Raw genomic sequence first — 19613 nt, 5'->3', positions numbered from 1 at the left:
AACAAGCCACTTGCCTTGATTCTCAATCTAACTCCATGACCCAATGCCAGGTGATAGTTTCTGGGAGCCATCCCAATTTGGTAGCGTTTATTTTGTGAGTTTCATCTGCTTTGCAGTCTGATTTGTCTTCTTTGAACCCATGAATAAATTGCAGGTAGGACTTAGGGATACCCCCTAATGTTGGCACAAAACAAATTGAAGCGAGAGGAGCTCAAGAGGTGACAAACCCGAGTTCCTAAACTACTCACCCAGTGACCCAAGGCTCATTCTGTGTAACAACAAAAAAAGCATAGATATACTGCATTTGATTCAATTTCCATGACCTTATGTGTAATGACTGTCATCACTATTTAGATTGCATATTGAAATCTGATATAAGCAGTTTGGCGTGAAAAGTCGTTCACATATTGTCTAATAGATCCATAATCTGGGGATGAAACACCTTGCTGTTTATAAGCATCTGTATTTTCATAGTTTCTTTCATTTTCAACAACTGTGTCTGTTGTTGTATTTGTGATAGCAGTCATGTTGAATTCTTTATGTGGCTCCTTCATCAACATTGTTTCTTTTTCTTCCATTGCATTTTCATTTCTATAAAAGTTCTCAATAACTTCTGCTGCTGTATCACTAGCTTGAGCTATGTCTGTCTCTTCATAATTTTCTTTCAACATTGAAGATGAAATACTTTTCTGTTCATATTTAGAAGTATCAGCAGCTTCTGGTTCTGCATCAGTGGCTTCTGTTGTGTCTGTCTCTTCACATTCCTTTAGAGCAAAAGATGAAAATTTGTGCTGTTCATCACCAAAGGTTTCAAAAGCTTCTGAGGCTGTATCAGTGGCTTCAGCTATATCTGTTTCTTCACTATTTTCATTCAACACTGATGATGAAATACCCTGCTGTTCATCAGCAGAGGTCTCGACAGCTTCTGGTGCTGTGTTGGTGTCTTCAGTTGTATCTGTCTCTTCACGTTCTGGTATAACTGACGATGAAAGTTTTTGCTGCTCAGCAACAAAGTTTCCAACAACTTCTGGTGTTATATCAGTGGATTGAGTTGCATCTATTTCTTCAAAATATTCTTTCAAAACAGAAGATGGAGTACTTTTCTGCTCATCTGTAAAGGCCTCAACAGTTCCGGCTACCTAACGTTTTGCAGAGTGCTAACAGACAATTTTAGTCAGATTTATTATTGAATGCATGATTTAAATGGCTTTACCACCACCTTATTTTGATAAATTTAAATCTTTTAACAACTTAACAGGTCCGAAAGTTGAACCAGCTCCGATACCATATGTAATGACTGTCCTAAGTTAAGGAATCCTTACCGAAACTGTAAAGATTACTGAGACTGTGAAACTGTATTAATTGATTTGATGGAGTACTTACCTGATCTGCTACGGCTGTTGCGATGATCTGCTGCAGAACTTCTCTCGTTACCGAATGACCAAACCACCCAGCCGAACCGAGTATACCTGGATACTCAATCCAGTATGCCTCTCAACCGAAGCATACCGTTCCCCCGTGCCCAGAGACTTCAAAACAAGTAAGGCTCAATAGTTCTGAATTATAAGCAGTATGGATAATTTCCTCTCCTTCAGCACTCTCCTTCGTCCTTCAACAGCCCCCGGTTCAGTTTTTCCACTCACAGTCAATCCAACCTTTTTTTCATGACATAGAACACCCCCCCTTTTATAGCAGAGGTTCCTCCCTCTCTACGCACCAGTTCACCGCCTTTATGAAAGGATAAGATTTTGTTAGGCGGTGACCGCTTTGTCAAGATATTTGCCTTTAATAGAATCCGATCTTCACACATCGGATGGTGTCACTTTAATTTATGACAGATGGTACTTTAATTTAAATAGTATAAAACCATGATGATTTAAATATTACATATTATTTTATGTCTTATAAAATATTAAGTCTAATCATAAGGTTTATGGGTTTAGTTTTATTAGTACACCTTTTGGGTTATATATATGTAACCATATGAATAAACTCAACTATATTTCTCAGTGAGTGTATATTTCTTCTATTTACGAGAATTAGGTATTTAGTTACACCTTTGATAATTAATTCATTTATCTTATATTTTAGACATTCTCCATGAATAGTCGATATATAGTCGATGTGTATATATATATATACTTCTACTAGTGCAATGTAAATGATGCATGCATATGTAGCTATCATATGCATGCCTCACATGCATGCTAATATTGCTATGCTGTTCGGGATTTGAGATGGGTTGTTACAAGAACTCAGGAGGAGGCTTTCCAATATAAGGTCACCGAAGGGTATTTTATGTTGATAGGGTCAAGGTACTTCACACTAGGTACAAGGCACAATTCTTTGTAATAAGGAAAAGCATACCTATGAGATAAGGTTGTAGCCTAAGGTTTCAAGATGTAGTTCAACAATGGCATATCTAGGCATACAAGCAAAGGAGAAAAGGTTTGTTTGGAAGATATAATCAAGAAATGGAATGGCATACCTTAAAATGACCGTAAGTTGAAGCTTAAGCCCTATAATTGCCTATGGTTGATGACGTCAGCCCTAGGAAAGCACTTTTAACCATGCAAATTGCTAGATTGTGATGATCATCCTCCATTTGAGGAAAATCCTCAAATCAAGCCTCAAAGCAGCTCCAAGGGAAAAATCTAGCTTTAGGTGCCACACGTCGTCTGCATGGATGCCAAGTAGACAACGTGGTTCCTTCTCTCTCTAGTGTTGCGGCTCCATAAGGTGCAACAAGCCCTCAATCATCCTAAGGATGACAATTGTCATCTGGGCCCTGGATCGTGGCATGCCCATCAAGTAGTGTCAAGGTCATCCTGGGGACATGCTATGTCCACTAGTACATTATCCATTATTAAGAATCATCCATGATAAGCAAGAGAAGCTCAATGTTCTAGCTTTTGGGGGTGCTCTGGGATGTATATCAATTGCTCAAGTCATCAAAAGGACCAATCCTTTGCCAAAAGTGGGAAATGTTGCATCTGCTAAGTCATCATTCACTCTGAACTTTGAAGACATAATGTATGCCTTGGGCATCATGTGGAGTAGGTGCCCTCAAGGCCTCTGCTGCTCTGGACTGTGAAAATTCGAGAATCCCACCCAAATCAACTACTACAGCAACTGATTAAACTTCTCCTATCTGTTAATTACTGAAACAAATTATTTACTGTTTCCTACAACAAATATCGAAGCTAATACAACTGCAGCCTTCACTTAATTAATTAATTTTCCCAAAACAAGAACATAACAATAGAGAAAGATACACAAGTGACAGTATTTTTTGGACAAATGTCCCCGAAAAAACCCAATGCGGGAAAACCGGTGCAACAAATCTGAGGGTTTTTATTATTATGCAGAAGTATTCTGAATACAACTCTGGATGCCCTCCCAACAATCTAGTTACAGAGAAAATCACTTGGCAAGAAAGACTGGTGAGATTACCTCACTCAACATTGCTGATCTCGGCTGATCCGGCAGCTGAACTGCGAGTTCCCTGACTACTTTTGCGCTGCCCGTGTGTTAGCCTCTAAGTCACAGTGTCGACCCAACTGAGAATCGATCTACCTTTAAGAGCCTTTTCCAGCCCTCCCGACTCAGAAACGACAACTCCTTCAACAAATTCGGACCTCTGTGCTAGAAGTTGTTGCGCTACTCTGCGTGAACCCTTTTTGGCTCTGCGACACCCTCTTTGCCCTCTGTGTGTCTTTCTGCCTCTCTACTGAGTATTCGTGGCTCCGGAGAAGATCCTCCAACCAAAACTCTCTCTGCTCCTCTCTGCAACAATTCACTATCGAATTTCTCCCGGCAGTTGCTCTGCTTTAGAAAATCAATCTTTTGAACTCTTTGTGTTTTTCCAAGTGACCCTCAAGCCTCCTTAAATAATTACCTCGTTGACATTCAATGACCCAGATTAGAAGTTAATCAATGGCTAAGATCATTTCTGCTTGATCCTCGCCTTCTTCTAGAAGTTACACCCATAGTTTATATTAATACCCTTTAATTAATTTATTTTCCGAAGTTTAGACTTAGGGTCCCTTTAAATATAATTAATTATTTTAATAAAATAGTTGTTGGGTGGAATTTCCCAAAATGGTTTCTGGGTTCTTTGGAATACATGTGCTCGAGCCTCCCTGCAAAATTTGAGACTTAGAACACATCCGATGCTACCAGAAATCAACATGGACCATCTGGCAAAACCAACTCAAATTCAAGTGAAAGCAACCATTCATTCTAGACTAAGACCATAAATGCATCTAAGTGGACCATACTTAAGTGTTAAGGGCATATTAATACTTCAAATCAAGATCACCTTCAAATATTTAACTAGACCATGTCTTGTAAAAGTGTTCCCTAACTTTATAGGGGTGGCTAAATAGTTAACCCTATTAGGTGCTTCCAAGCCCCAAGTGGAGGTGGCATTTCCAAGGTCAACCCTTCAATCAATAGGTGTTAGTTTAAGTAAGTGACAATGGAGGGGAAGGATTTCATGCCCAAGTGCCATGGTCATGGGACTAGCTAATGGGAGTCCACATCATGAGTATATAGATGTAATGTAGGTAATAATCATTGAGGCATGAGTGACCTTGCTCGGTCTGCCTTTTCCACCCCTTTGGTGTGCCTTTTACTTATTTTTATTATGCTTTGTATTTTGGTGCATAGTTCGAGGATCAAAGCTTGCTTTTTATGCTATTGCATTTATTTTACCCCTTGAGATGAGGCAATGTATCTCTCATCAGTGTTGGGACATCCAAGGGTTCCTTTTGATATATGGAGCATCAAATGCTCAAGAACTGGGTGAAGGCTAATGAGGAGGGTAGAGCTCATGCTATGCTTTTTCCCACGTGCACGGTGCTAACTTATGCCCTTGCCATCTTTCACATTTTAACTTTTCTTTTCCTTTTATTGTGGCCATCTTATGCTTTTAGATTCTTTTAGGTGTATCAACCTCCAGGGCATTGTTTTCCGGCCCTACTCAAGGACGTGGATAAGAGAATGCCAAATCCCAATGAACCAATGACAGTTAACCCAAAGAATGGAAATGATATCAAAGGGTAATGATGTGATATGGAAAATGTTAAGTATGGTAAAGGGGAATTAACACACTATTTCAATCTAGGTCTTCCAGGTAGTGTCCTTCCTATAACCCCAAAGCTTTAGGGGAGGTTCCATTGGACTAGGGCTAGCTGCTGAAGTTTAACCTCTGCTGGCAAGGTGAGAGGACAAGTTTACAGTCAAGATCGGTCAATCATCTAGATCACCCCTTTATCCATACTAAATGCCCAGAACATTAAGTAAAAAGACTCGATTGAAAAATAATCAAAGTACCTGTTGAGTGGTAGCCCACCTTTATCCGAGAGGAATGCCAGATGGTGAGAGGTAAATGACTAGTGCAGATGGTAGAGTGTAGAATTTTGTAGAATTTTTCTACAAATCAGCTAGCTCTGATACCATGTAGAATTTTTTACCTGTAGATCACTTGATAATGCAATATACTAAAGCAAAATACTTGATCTACTTCTACAACCAATTTAGCAGAAGTTTAATCAAATTGAGCAAGATCAATAAGAATACATATAACTAATATGGAGAAATCAAACACACATAACACAAAAGATATAACCAGGGGAAAGCATAAGCCTAAAACCCCATCTCTGTATTAGCATACAAGTGGAAATATGTCCGGATTACACAAAGCCTTAGCTTGGAAGCTATCCAGCTCTCAGTACAATCCCTCTACTGCTCATAGACAGTCAAAGGCTTCTCACAAACCTTCTCCTCTGCCCTCCAAGCCTCCTATTTCTATGCACAGTTTTCCTTGGGTCCTCCAATTGCAACCTGTGTGATTCTCACCTCACACACAACACTGACCTCTGAAATAATTGCACAAACCTGAAGGAGATAAATCCTTATCATGGATGAGCTTCCTTTATAGGAAAAATATTCATCCAACTGATAGTACACTGTCCCTTCTCTGATCTCAACTAGGTCTCTGACAGAACTGACATGCATCAGTTATCCATGAGTGAATACACAGTTATCTGAAAATAATAGTTGTCACATGCATGCAAGCATCAACAAACTGTATCTCATTAATTTAACAACTTGTTAAATTAATCTAACTGAACTTGACTAAGTTAAACTAAGTCAACTGATCCTCTCAATATAGAACTCATCCTTAATTCCTCAATCAATGGAGCAAATCAAGGACACATTCCCCAATTAGTGGAGAAATAATTGCATGTTCTCACAAAGACTTCAAGTTTGCTTTTCCTTAACTAATTAACTCATGGAGAATTAATTAATTAATATTCCAAACTGCTGGTAAGACCAAATTCGAATTTACTTCCTATAGATAGACCAGGGACTGCTATAAATAGGAAGGGACCCAGAAATGCTATTTTTAGCAGTTTCACCTCTCACCCAAGGTGGCCAAAATGCTCATTGGCCAAACTGCTATTTTTAGAAGTGCTATTTTTAGCAGTTCTATTTTTAGCAATTTCTAAATTTAGCATTTCTTGTTGCACACTTTTCAACACTCCCTCTCAACAAGAAAGGCTTCCTCTCGAACCCAATCCTGTAACTCTGGAATGTTCTGCATGCAACACATCTACCAAGTGCGGTTGCTCCAGCAACACTCGGAACAAAAAACTCCCAACTGACCACTCTGTTGGGCTAGAAACATACTCTGATGCTGAAGCTCTACCTGCTACTGACAAGTGCTCCCTCTCTGACCTCTGTGCTACTGCAACATCTCCATGCATCTTGCACCATTGCACCCTTCTCTGTGCTACCCTGCACTGTGCAACACACTTGTGCCTCTCGCATTGCTGCAGCCTGCATGCTCTGTGCTGTCCTGGGATTCCCTACATTGTAGCTCTCTCTGCCGCTCCATCCGCATCTGTCTCTACCCAATCAGTTAGTTCCTGCTACTCCACATCGGGGCTCCCGTAGCAAGGTCTCATCCAAGAGGTTGGGTACCTCAAGGATCCTGCCCCTCCTCCTTGGGACGATCACTCTATATCGCCCCACCTCCTACCTGGAGGTATGGCTGCATGTGATCCCTCTGCCCACCTGGCTCGAAGTTTCCCCCTATTGGAGGTCTCTGCATGAGTAGATGTCTCTACTCGATCTCCACTCAGCTTCCCCTATTGTGGCTGCTCCACAACCTCCTGAAGCTGCTATACCAATTGTGGCTCATCCACAATTGTCTGAGACTTCTTCTTGTCGCTGCATGTTGAGAGGTAATATACTCTCCCTCTCAACCACCAAGTATCTAACCTTTGCCTTGCTCCTCAAGGCTTTGCATGCATCTTGTACCTCAAGTGCATACAGGTTCTTGGCTAGCACACCAATCCGTTTCATATTTCCCGCCGTCACGAATTTTTTTGGAAAAAGCGCTGATTTTAAATCAGCGATATCTCCCTCATCCGAACTCCGATTCAGTTGATTTTTTTTGATTTGGGTATTTTTCCGCAAGGAATCCAAATCTGCTATTTGTTTCTGAAAATTTTGTACATAAATTTTCAGATCTGCTCTGCAAACTCTCGGCCCAAAACTCAAAACTTTGAAATCTCCTCTTAGTATACTGTTCTTCCTTGATCACCTATGCTCTGATATCATGTATAATTTTTTACCTGTAGATCACTTGATAATGCAATATACTAAAGCAAAATACTTGATCTACTCCTACAACCAATTTAGCGGAAGCTTAATCGAATTGAGCAAGATCAATAAGAACACATATAACTAATATGGAGAAATCAAACACACATAACACAGAAGATATAACCGAGGAAAGCACCAGCCTAAAACCCCATCTCTGTGTTAGCATACAAGTGGAAATATGTCCGAATTACACAAAGCCTTAGCTTGGAAGCTATTCAGCTCTCAGTACAATCCCTCTGCTGCTCATAGACAGTCAAAGGCTTCTCACAAACCTTCTCCTCTGCCCTCCAAGCCTCCTATTTCTATGCACAGTTTTTCCTGGGTCCTCCAGCTGCAACCTGTGTGATTCTCACCTCACACACAACATTGACCTCTGAAATAACTGCACAAACCTGAAGGAGATAAATCCTCATCATGGATGAGCTTCCTTTATAGGAAAAATATTCATTCAACTGATAGTACACTGTCCCTTCTCTGATCTCAACTGGGTCTCTGATAGAACTGACATGCATCAGTTATCCATGAGTGAATACACAGTTATCTGAAAATAACAGTTGTCACATGCATGCAAGCATCAACAAACTGTATCTCATTAATTTAACAACTTGTTAAATTAATTTAACTGAACTTGACTAAGTTAAACTAAGTCAACTGATCCTCTCAATATAGAACTCATCCTTAATTCCTCAATCAGTGGAGCAAATCAAGGACACATTCCCCAATTAGTGGAGAAATAATTGCATGTTCTCACAAAGACTTCAAGTTTGTTTTTCCTTAACTAATTAACTCATGGAGAATTAATTAATTAATATTTCAAACTGCTGGTAAGACCAAATTCGAATTTACTTCCTATAGATAGACCAGGGATTGCTATAAATAGGAAGGGACCCAGAAATGCTATTTTTAGCAGTTTCACCTCTCACCCAAGGTGGCCAAAATGCTCATTGGCCAAACTGCTATTTTTAGAAGTGCTATTTTTAGCAGTTCTATTTTTAGCAATTTCTAAGTTTAGCATTTCTTGTTGCACACTTTTCAACATAGAGGAATCGATGTATCATCATCGATTAGCAAATGTGTAGGTGTATCATTCCTAAATGGAAATATTAACTGTAAACAGAAGCATGCACTATGAACAAGAAGTAAATTTAACACACATCCACAAACTTACAGTTCTGCACAAGGAAAAATAACTGAAAGTTGAGTCATTTTATTAATTCTAGATAAAATTGAGTACAAAATGAGTGGAACAATGGCACTTGAGCTTGCTATAGCAAAAAATGACAAACCCAGGTGGGAGTAAGATGCCCACAAGCTACGATGACTCAACCCAGGAATTCTCTCTATGCTGCCCTGGAAAGTCTAGACGTTGCTGCTGAAGGGAAATGGATGAACATGCCTCAAATGTGCTCAAAACATTCTGAAATTTTAGCTGGCACCTCTCCTCAATAAGCCCAACCAAACCCAGAAATATCTCATGGACCCAAGTGGTGGAAATGGTCCTAGAGTTAACTGTGCCTTTCTCCAATAATTTATGTTGTTGGCTGCTGACTGGAACACTGATTTCTGCTAGAAATACTGCCCATAAAATTCTACGAAATTAACTCCGGACTCCTCTCAGCAAACCCACAAAAACCCATAAAGGGTTTGGGCAAAATTTACCGACCACCTAGGACCCCAAATTTAAGCTTGCTCCTCCCAACCTAGATAACCGAATTCGCCCTAAAGGCCCCTCGAATCCGACACGATTCGGTACGGATTCGTGTCCAATTTTTATGACACGTCGTGTCCCTTTATGACACGTCGTGTCCTGGCACGTGTCACAATTTGGCTGAGCGTGTCACGATTTTGAAAAACGAGTCCTGTTTCCAGGACTCGCTAAGCGCCCAGCGCGGGTTAAAAGGGCGTGTTTGCTGCTTGATAGTTTCATTTTGCAAGTGATTGGCAAGCGATTGTGCTGTAGCAGCAAGGAGCAGACTCTCAGACCACCGTTGCATTGTCCACAGTCCACCAGGTAAGTTGGTATTGTTCACTGTTTACCTACGTAACCTACCTATTACGCTACACTGCTACAGCAAGGATGTCCCTTTCTATTACATCTGAAACGGACGCCGTAACTTATGTATCAGTATTATACATGTTGGGAGTTCATAATGTGTGCGGCTGTGCCTATTTTATGTGTTAATAACTTAATAATATATCCGTTTCTCATATATTCTCACCCTAAGTTAGCAATAGCATGTGAATATTGTATATGTAGCAGAACAGTGTCATAAAACGGACTGACAGGTAACTCATAAAACGGAGTGAGTCAGTGACAAACACGCTTCATTCTTGTGGTACTGTGTGTAATACATTGAAATAAATACAAGAAGAGCACCTACAGCAGTGTGTTTATAAACTGTTTGATGAAATGTGCCACTGTTTGATGAAATGATTATTGACGTGCGTAGTAATACGAGGGGTCCTGAATAATAATGTTTTGCAGTTACATTCATCTCTATCTTGAAAATATACCCCCTCTTCTTTTGAATATTTACATAAACTGATAAACCTCTTTATGTGGCCTTGCTTTTCTCAACTTATTATTCTTCTACGTTGGCCCTTCATTGAACTTCATCTTTGGAATTTCATCTCAAGGAAGAACGTAGTTTATTCAGAGTTTCATAGATGACAGATGTCTATCCAATGTCCATCCTTCCATTGACAAGATTACATGGAGTTGGTTGAACTTCATTAGTTGGACTCTTAGGAGATGAGCTTGCTTGGCTGTTTGATTTAATTTTTAAAGCATAAATTTATGTTTATTGGTACTAGACTTTCAAATTAGTGTTCACTGTTGAAGGTTGGAGAAACCGTGGAACTGGAAGCTATTTCAGTTTCACAGTTCACTAGAGGATGACTTAAATGATAAATCTGAAATCCAACCCTCCAGTTGGCAGTGATGTGTTCATATTACAACTTACAAGGATACCCACCAATGACCATGGATATCTCTTCTATCAAGGTCATGTTGAAAGTTGGCTTGAAAGTTGAAACTTTAAATGCAACATAGAGGATTTATTAACCCTTCAGTCTTCACTCTTCAGATTATTTTTAAATTTTAATGGAACGTAGCAATGAGATGTGTGAGGCCAACCCTCTGTTAGGTGAACAGTGGAATCTATTTAATAATTTAATTATAATTTATGAAATTATGTGTATTGTAACCTTGAATTTATGTGTATTGTCTCTGTTCTAAGACTGGCATTTCACTGTTTCAGCAGTTTGTCATTTTCTACAGCAGTTTGTTCATTTTTTTGCATTTTTAAATTTTTTACAGCAGTTTGTTCATTTTTTTTACAGGTTGAGGTAACAGTGTTCATGGCTCAATCAAAGGCAGCAGTTAGGGGGCAAAGGAAGGGCAAGAATGTCATGGGTAGAGATGCCCTTCCTCCCCCAATATCATCAGAGTCTGCTGCAAGTAATGTTGAGGGAAGAGGACTTAAAGACAATGATAAATATCCATTGTGGAAATATGTCACAAGAGAGGATGGGCCAAACAACAAGGGAAAGGGAGGAGGCAATGTGCAATGGAAATGCAACTTTTGTAACATTTCTTTCAAAAGCACATATTACCGTGTGAAATCACATTTGTTGGCTTTACCTGGTTGTGGGATTGGATCTTGTAGAGCTATTACTTCACAAAAGAGAAAAGAATTGGAAAAGGAGGCCAATGTTGGTATGGAACATGTGGCACTGGCTTCAAAATAAAAAAAACCCAAGAATGAAGACCCCCTTCCATTTTTGAGGAAAGCCACCACCAAATTTCCATTTGAGAGTTCTACTTCTACTGGGGGACAAGCATCAAAAAGAAGATCACTTGGTCCAATGGACAAGATTTTCCAAAAAGAGAGACGGGAAGAGCTTGATCTCACCATTGCCTTCTTCTTCTATCAAAACTTCATATCATTTAATGTTGCACGTTCACCTTTATTTGTTGAGATGTGTCGAGCTCTAACTCAAGGGGCTCCAGCAGGGTATGTGCCTCCTGGGTTAGAGAAGCTGAGAACCACATAGTTGACGAAGGCAAAAAAAGAGGTGCAAAAAATGCTTGAGCCTATTATGGCATCATGGCCAACATCTGGGGTTAGCATTGTTTCTGATGGATGGACAGATCCAGCACGACACCCAATCATCAACTTCATGGTGTCTTCCTTGAATGGTCCAGTTTTCATGAAAGCAGTGGATACACTTGTGTTGGCATTATGATGCATGTGTTGTACTTGATGGCAACCCTCTCATAGAAGAACATCTCACTTACATATAACTAGATGAATCTACAGATGTGACTAAATGCATGGGATGCAGGACAACTCAAAGGAATAAGAAGATCAAGTTCTAAGTATGACAAGTTAGCTTTGCCATCAAGTCCAAAGGGGGAGATTGTTGGCATTATGAGACAAGTGTTGTCCTTGATGGCAACTCACACAGATGGTAGATCATAGTGCAGCATATCAGTAGCAAAGAATTGATGATCAGACTACAAAGAATGAAGAAAGAAGAGTATATACGCAGGTTCACTATATACCAAGTAGGGTATACACGCAGGTTCACTATATACCAAGTCGCGTATACGCAGGTTCGCTATATACCAAGTAGGGTATACACACAGGTATACGCAGGTTCACTATATACCAAGTCGCGTATACGCAGGTTCATTATATACCAAGTAGGGTATACACGCAGTTTCATGCACGGAAAAGTGCGTACATGTCGGAAAGCTTATTTTTGGGTCCGTGGTATTTAGACCTATGGTTTTGGTCCGTGGTATTGCACCCATAAGTGTTGATCCCAAGTATTGGGTCGATGGTATTGTTTTATTATGGTTTTGGTCCGTGGTATTGAGCAAGGCCTAAGACTATAAAAGGAGAGGAAGATCATTAGGCAAATGTATTCAAAAAAAGATCTTGAATATCTGAGGAAGTATGAGATCCAGTATGCAGGTTATGGGTTGATGATGCATTGCTTGATCTGAGCTAAGGAGGGATCTCACCAGTGGATGGAGAACAAGATCTAAGGATAGATCGGGATCAAATGGTTTGAAATGAACTATCTCTATATGATTGATTATGTTTATTCTAGATCTGTATACTGACGCATGTAATGATCTGAACTGGGTATAACTTAAGTTTGAAATCGCTGCAAGTCATGATTGAATATTTATAGATCTGTACGTGGGTTGGCTTTGGTGTAAGCGCGTATGTACGCAGGTTGAGTTCATTGTAGTAGCGTATACCTTTTGAGCTATGATATTTGAAGTTACAGGTGGTTCTGGTTGTTGAAGGGTTCTGATGACAGTTTAAAGGTGTCAGTATTCTGCATATCTTGTTTGGTTGATTGTGTTTAGCTTCAGTATTGATGGATGAGAACTAATATTGGATCAGGATCATAATGACTCATATTTATGAGATCTGATGGACTAGATCTGGGTGCTAACACATATATTATCCTTGTATATGTCATGATCTGGTTATGTCTGAAGTCAGGAAGTGCAGCAAAGTTATGAATAAGTGATTAATGACATATACGCTGGTTCATCTTGATGAAGTTGCGTATACACGCAGGTTCGGCACTTCCAAGTAGCGTATGCAGTCTGATGCATGATTTTAATGGTACAGTTGGTTCTGATTGTTATTGCAGAGTTCTGCTCTGTGTTCTGGTGACTGTGTTGTTGACAGGGTTTCAGTGTTTCAGTGATTCAGAGATTGATGAGGCTAGTATTGATTGTTTTGTGCTTCAATGATATTTATGGGTCCAGTATGAAAATTTGATGAAACGTGGCCTTCAGATTATAGTGTTGTGCTTCAGGAGTATCCAGTCTGAAAATGTATGAAACGTGGTACCCGAAGGAGAGAAGATTGTAGGCAGGCGCCTACGTACTAGTATCTTAGCTAGTACAAGAGCAAAGGGGGTTGGAGCTCCCTTCCAGGAGAGTCTGGAGAACGAGAGAAGGTTGTAGCCTTCTGCAGGTTGTAGCCTGCGTGCTAGTAAAGGACTGCACCAGTACATTGTAAAAGAAGTTTCTTAATAAAGGAAGATAGAAACGAATTGCAGCAGGTGGTTTTCACCCACATTGGGTTTCCACCTTATATCATGGTGTTCATGTGTGTTGCTTATGTGTGTTGATCTATCTGTTTTACTGCTACTATTGACTGTTAATATGGCTAATAATGTTCTGATGCATCCATTGAAGATCACATAACTGAATCATGAGTTTAATGGTCATACGCTAGTTTCAATAGACACAGTCGCGTATATACGCGCGTATACTTAACTGAGGTAGCGTATATGAATCTGAGTATGAAAATGAAAAGTTTTATTGATTAGATAATACTGATTCACCCCCCCCCCCCCCCCCCCCCCCCTCTCAGTATTATTCCCAACAACTTGGCGAATACAAGGATGCACAATTTATGGGTGAGTTATTTATTAAAGTTGCTGAAGATGTAGGTGTTGAATCTTGTGTGCAAATCATTACAGATAATGCACCTGTTTGCAAGGCTGCTGGCATGATTGTGGAAGCTAAATATCCACAAGTGTTTTGGACACCTTGCATTGTCCATTCATTGAACTTAGCACTGAAATCCATTGCTTCTGATGTGCTTTGGATTGGAAGCATTATTGAGGATGCAAGACATATCCGTAACTTTGTGCAAAATCATACAAATGCCCTCACTATTTACAAGGAGTACAACAATCTATCATTGTTGAAGATTGCTGATACACGGTTTTCATCTTCATTCATGATGTTGAAGAGGTTGAGGGAGGTCAAGACCGCTCTTGGGTCCATGGTTATTTCTGAGTTTTGGTCTTTTTGGAGAAAGACAGATCAGGCAGCCTCTAAAAGAGTGAAGGACACGGTACTAGATGATGCTTGGTGGGAGAGGGTAGATCTAATTATTCGGATCATGGACCCTATCATTTCTTTGCTTCGAGTTGCAGATACAGACAAACCCATCCTAGGAGAGGTTTATGAGGGATGGGATTCCATGATTGAGTCTGTGAGGAGCATTATTCTACAGAGTGAGTGCCCCGAGTATGAGACATCACCAGAGGCCTTCTGCGATACCATACATGATATTCTTGTCAGCAAATGGGACAAGAATTGTACACCTTTACATTGTTTGGCTCACTCATTGAACCCCAAATACTACAGCCATGAGTGGCTGAATGGTGGACCTTCCCGCAGATTCCCTCCTCACATGGATGGTGAAATCTCACAGGGGAGGAAAGAGGCATTCAGGCGGATTTATCAGGATAATGCATTGCTTGCTGAGGTGGAGGATGCCTTTGCAGAGTTTTCCACTGGCACTGGTCGATTTGGAGGTTATGATGTGATTAGAGACAGGGGCTTAAGAAGCCCTATTCTTGGTGGGCAAATCATGGGGCAACAAGCCCTCCTCTTCAGCAGTTAGCCATGAGGGTCCTCTCTCAGGTGACTTCATCCTCTTGTTGCGAGAGGAATTGGAGCACATATGGGAATTTGCATAATGTGAAGAAGAGCAGGCTTGAGCAGTCCAGGGCAGAGACAATGGTGTATGTGCACACCAACCTTCGTCTTATTTACAGGCAGAGGGAAGAGTGGTTGAGGGGAAAGACAAAGATGTGGGATGTCTTTCCTGATGATATGGGTCTGGACACCACTGTTGAGTTGGCATTGGCCAACATGGATCTCAGTGATCTAGTGCTAGACCCTGTTAGTTTTGATGACTTAGAGGGGTCAACCTCCATACTAGCAGATGCAGAGGTGACTATGGATACAGGGGAGGAGGAGGATGCAGAGGAGAGCAGTGGGGACCATGATGACGAGGACATGGATGCTGATTCTGATGCTGATTGATGCCTTGAGGCTTGTATACCTGTAGGCTGTAGTTGTTTTATATTTTCTATTTCTATTTGCCATTGGCATTGCACCAACACTACCTATGTAACACATTTTGATTTGATGACTTAATGAGAAAACTACAGTTGTCAGTGTGTTTATCTTACTATCTTTTAGTTGTAAGTTGTCTTTCAGTTATGAATTACGAATCATGATTTAAATTTTTAATAGATTTATCATTTATGTGACCAGTACCACTGACATTTATTTGAATTTTGTATGTACTATGCATGCTAATAGCTATAGATGAAGATCTATGTTTGAAATCAATAAATTTGTATCATTAATTAAAATTTGTGTAAGAAATATGATAATATCTAATTTTTAATATATATATATATATATATATATATATATATATATATATTTAATAAAATAATATATAACGTGTCCTGTTCCGGGGTGTCAGCGTGCCCGAATCCGACACCACGAATCTCGAATCCTACGTGTCCCAAATCCCCGTGTCAGGTGACTTAGCTCCCAACTAGTTGCCAAATAACTCTGCTGTTTTTGGGCACCAAAACTCCTCCAAAAATTCTGCAAAATTAGGAGCAGACTCCTGGATGCTAGTCCAACAAAACCCAAAAATGTTTTGGGCTAATTCTGATCTCCCAAAATTACCCAAATTTGGTGCTACGCCCTCCTCTACTGGTTCTGTGTCCCCCTCAAGCTATTGCTGCAAATTTGGCCCTGTTTCCACCCTTGAATGGTTGTAGAATTCCCTGCAAATTACTCCTGGAAGGTAAGAGGGAAATCCCTTCCTCAACCTTGCACAACTCGGCTAGCAACAATTCCACGAAATTTTGCCCAACAAAAGACTGTGCAGGCCCTAGGAATGTTGAATTTGGTTCTCACCGGAGCAACAATCTCCAGCCCTGAAACTCTCCACAAAATATGGTCCAATATCAAGGGACTTTCTCCTAAATTCTCCAGTTGAATTTTCCCTTGAAGACCCCTCAACCAAGCAAATCGATTTCTGCCACTACGTCCTCCTGGAAGTTCAGACTGGCTGAAGTATGGCTGGAAATAACCCACAATATCCAACAATCTCCTCTCCAATAAGCTCTAAAATTCTCTCCTAGGGTGGCACTGTAAGTCCACCGAAGAAAGAGTTGAGATTTCCGCCCGGAAATCTCCTTGTGCTAAGTAGCACTGGTAGTCTTGGCTAAGCAACTCAAGAGTACTCTAATTAAAAAATTCAATTTGTCAAAAGCCCCTAAAATGATGCCTCCTCCTTCTATTTATCTTGGCTGCCCCCTTTCTCCTGTTGTGGGTCCCACCAATTCGACTTGCTTCTCCCTAGCTCGATTTTCCTAAGGGGTTCAAATTCCCCTTTTTGGGTGGCCCCACATCCCACATCCCACTACCAATTTAATCTTTCCTTTTCTCCAATGTTGGTGGCCTCCATCTCTCCAAAAATTAAGTGGGAACTCCCTCCACCCACTTTTCCTAAATTTACATGCCAAAATATTTCCAAACACCCAATTGTAAAAAATAGAAATTCATCTTAGCAAAATTTATTTAATTGGGGACATTATAGTAGGGTTGTTGGCTCACTGACCATCCGAGATAGGAGAAAATGTTTTATCATATGGGGTTACCCATTTTGGTGGGTAACATGATGTAACAGGAATAAGCCAAAACTTTAACATAAAAGACATTGATACATGTGCAAAAACATTAATATGGGGTTCTGTTTAGGTCACTTTAATGAAATCATTTAGAAAAAAGAAATCCTATTTGTGGGTCAACTTCCTTCTTTTTGTCAGATTTTTCCTTCTAGGTTAAGCTTCCACCTAAGATAATTTATTTGATAATTAAATTTAATTACACAATTTTATCCTGATATTTATAAGAAATTGCCTCAAAACCCTTGCACGGACCTGGTTTGTAACAAGAATGCCTTTCTTTAATCTTTTAGATGATTTGAAACTGCACAATCTCTTGTTCCTATTGATCTATTTGCAACTAATTGATTAGAAAACATTTTCATTATTATGCATAGAGGGACATGCTTTTCCTATTAGATATATCTATGTCACATAATGATTTCGTAGGTTTGTTCCAGATTGGTCATGGGTTGGTTGCGATTCATAGAGTCGGGAAGAAATATTGATTGTACACGAAATATTAGCACTGTAAGTTCAAATGAAGTGAATAAATATTTTCAAATATTTGTTTGTACATTTACTATGTTTGATGCTTGATGACTGATAAAAACTATTGCTTACAGGCTTATCCTATTCCTGTACAAATTGAACAAGTTCAAAGTATCCTTGACTAACTTATGTGGTTTTAGTGGGTATTTGAATTGTTGTCTCTTGTGTACTTACAAAGAATGGTTGGGTGAAAGGTCAAATATTAGAAGATGTGTAGAGAGTATCTCACATCATGAACTTCAAAGTATCTAGCAAAGTTACTGAGAGAGATCATTTTCATTATTCCCTTGCTTTGTTTTTTATTTATTGTTGTAGATGAAAAGAACACAAAGTCTACCTTGTAAGACGTCCACTTGTATTCATCTGAAAACATAGGGAAAACTTGTTTATTGGATCGCATAACATATTATTTCGTACAATTAGTCTTTAGATTAAAAGAGAAGTACCATAGAAATTACAAAGATCATCTCTGTTCTTCATCAAATATTGTAGATGAAAACAACCTAATGCCTATTGAATAGGACATATGCAAAATGTTAGGTCCATGTACTTGTATTCATTTGAAAAGAGTGGGAAAAAGGGTTACTGATGAAATTGCAGAAGACATATCTAGATCAAATATGATATTATCCGATACAAATGTCATTTTGATCTAGAATTGAATTTTACCTTAGAGACATTAGTGTGACAAATATCATCTGCCTAAGCATTTGACACATCAACTCTGTTCTGAAAAGGTTAGTAGTTTAATTTCACTTTTAATACACAAGTAATACTTTTAAAAGGTGAATATTTTTGAACATTGTTGTTTCTTTACTTTGTGCTAGACCATCCATTATTGGAACATATTATTTTTGAACTACTAGATTTTGACAGTGTCCTAGGACAAAAGAAAACTTATAAAAGGGGCATGTCCTGACATACCCCTAGTATGAAATCTGCCTATGCTGACTCACTGGAATGCAACTTAAAAGTGGTTTTTGTAAGGTGCTTCACTGTAATGTTCCCAAATTTTGTGAGTGCAAAATCCACTTAGGAGTTTAGCCAGTTTTTGGTAATATTAAATTAAAATGGAGAAAACATTAATTTGTTGAGAAAGCGGAAATTATTATATTAATGGAAAATGGCGGCAAATAATATTTTATTAGAGAAGGGAGGAAAATTAATATTTTATTGAGAAATGAGACAAATTATTATTTTATTCAAAATGGCGGGAAAAGTCTCCTAGTGGAAATTGGGCCCCATCAATAAAATAATAGGGAAAAGGAGGATCTAGAAACTAGAGGGAGGCTCCATGTAGAATTATAAAAGGAGGAACTCAATGGCAAGGCATTTTATCCCTATCTATCTCTTGACATAGAAAAGAAGCTCAAGTGAGTTTCAAGAGTTTCAAGTGAAACTCAAAGCTATTTTTGGTGGACTTCGAGTGCACCCTAGTTAGCTCATTGGGAAGATTATTTCAGATCTTTCATTGTGTTTATTGCAGGGTTTCATAAATCTACAAGAAGGCCAAGTTGATTAATTACTTCAGATCTCAAGAACCAAGTGATACTCTTGTAGCTGAAGTGCATTTCTAGGGAACTAGGTTAAATTATTGTGCCAATTTTGGAGAGGTTGAGTTGGGTCTTTCTAGAACTCATTTGCTCAGCGAAATTACCAGAGTTTGCTTCAGAAATTGTGCACTGAAGGTGTCATGTCCCTTCTCAAACACATTTGTAACAGGTTATCTCTACACATTTTTGCACATTTTTGGCTAAGGAAAAGGACCTAGCAGTTTCGACTTAGGGACTTAGGAGAAATTTTGGCTTAATTAGATTGCTAGTGGAAGGTGGGGGCCACCCACATGGGAATTCGAA

The 19613-nt window shown here is 39.4% G+C and overlaps 1 protein-coding gene across 1 annotated transcript in view; it reads left to right on the top strand.

The window, feature by feature from the left end:
• The window catches only part of LOC149142010 (meiotic recombination protein SPO11-1-like), a 339417-nt gene extending 321535 nt beyond the window's left edge, over positions 1-17882 (top strand). Inside the window, exons 8-9 of the mRNA XM_089451380.1 lie at positions 17667-17736; positions 17832-17882. Coding sequence (XP_089307506.1) covers positions 17667-17736; positions 17832-17882 — 121 coding nt within the window. The remainder of the gene's footprint in view (positions 1-17666; positions 17737-17831) is intronic.
• The last annotated feature ends 1731 nt before the right edge of the window (positions 17883-19613 follow it).

This window comes from Pinus tabuliformis, chromosome X (genome assembly GCF_031772625.1).
Source record: "Pinus tabuliformis cultivar Carrire ecotype Pingquan chromosome X, CPIR1, whole genome shotgun sequence".
Classification (NCBI taxonomy): Eukaryota; Viridiplantae; Streptophyta; class Pinopsida; order Pinales; family Pinaceae; genus Pinus; species Pinus tabuliformis.
The sequence above is the reverse complement of the archived record's forward strand: the minus strand, read 5'-3'. Positions and strand labels throughout refer to the sequence as shown.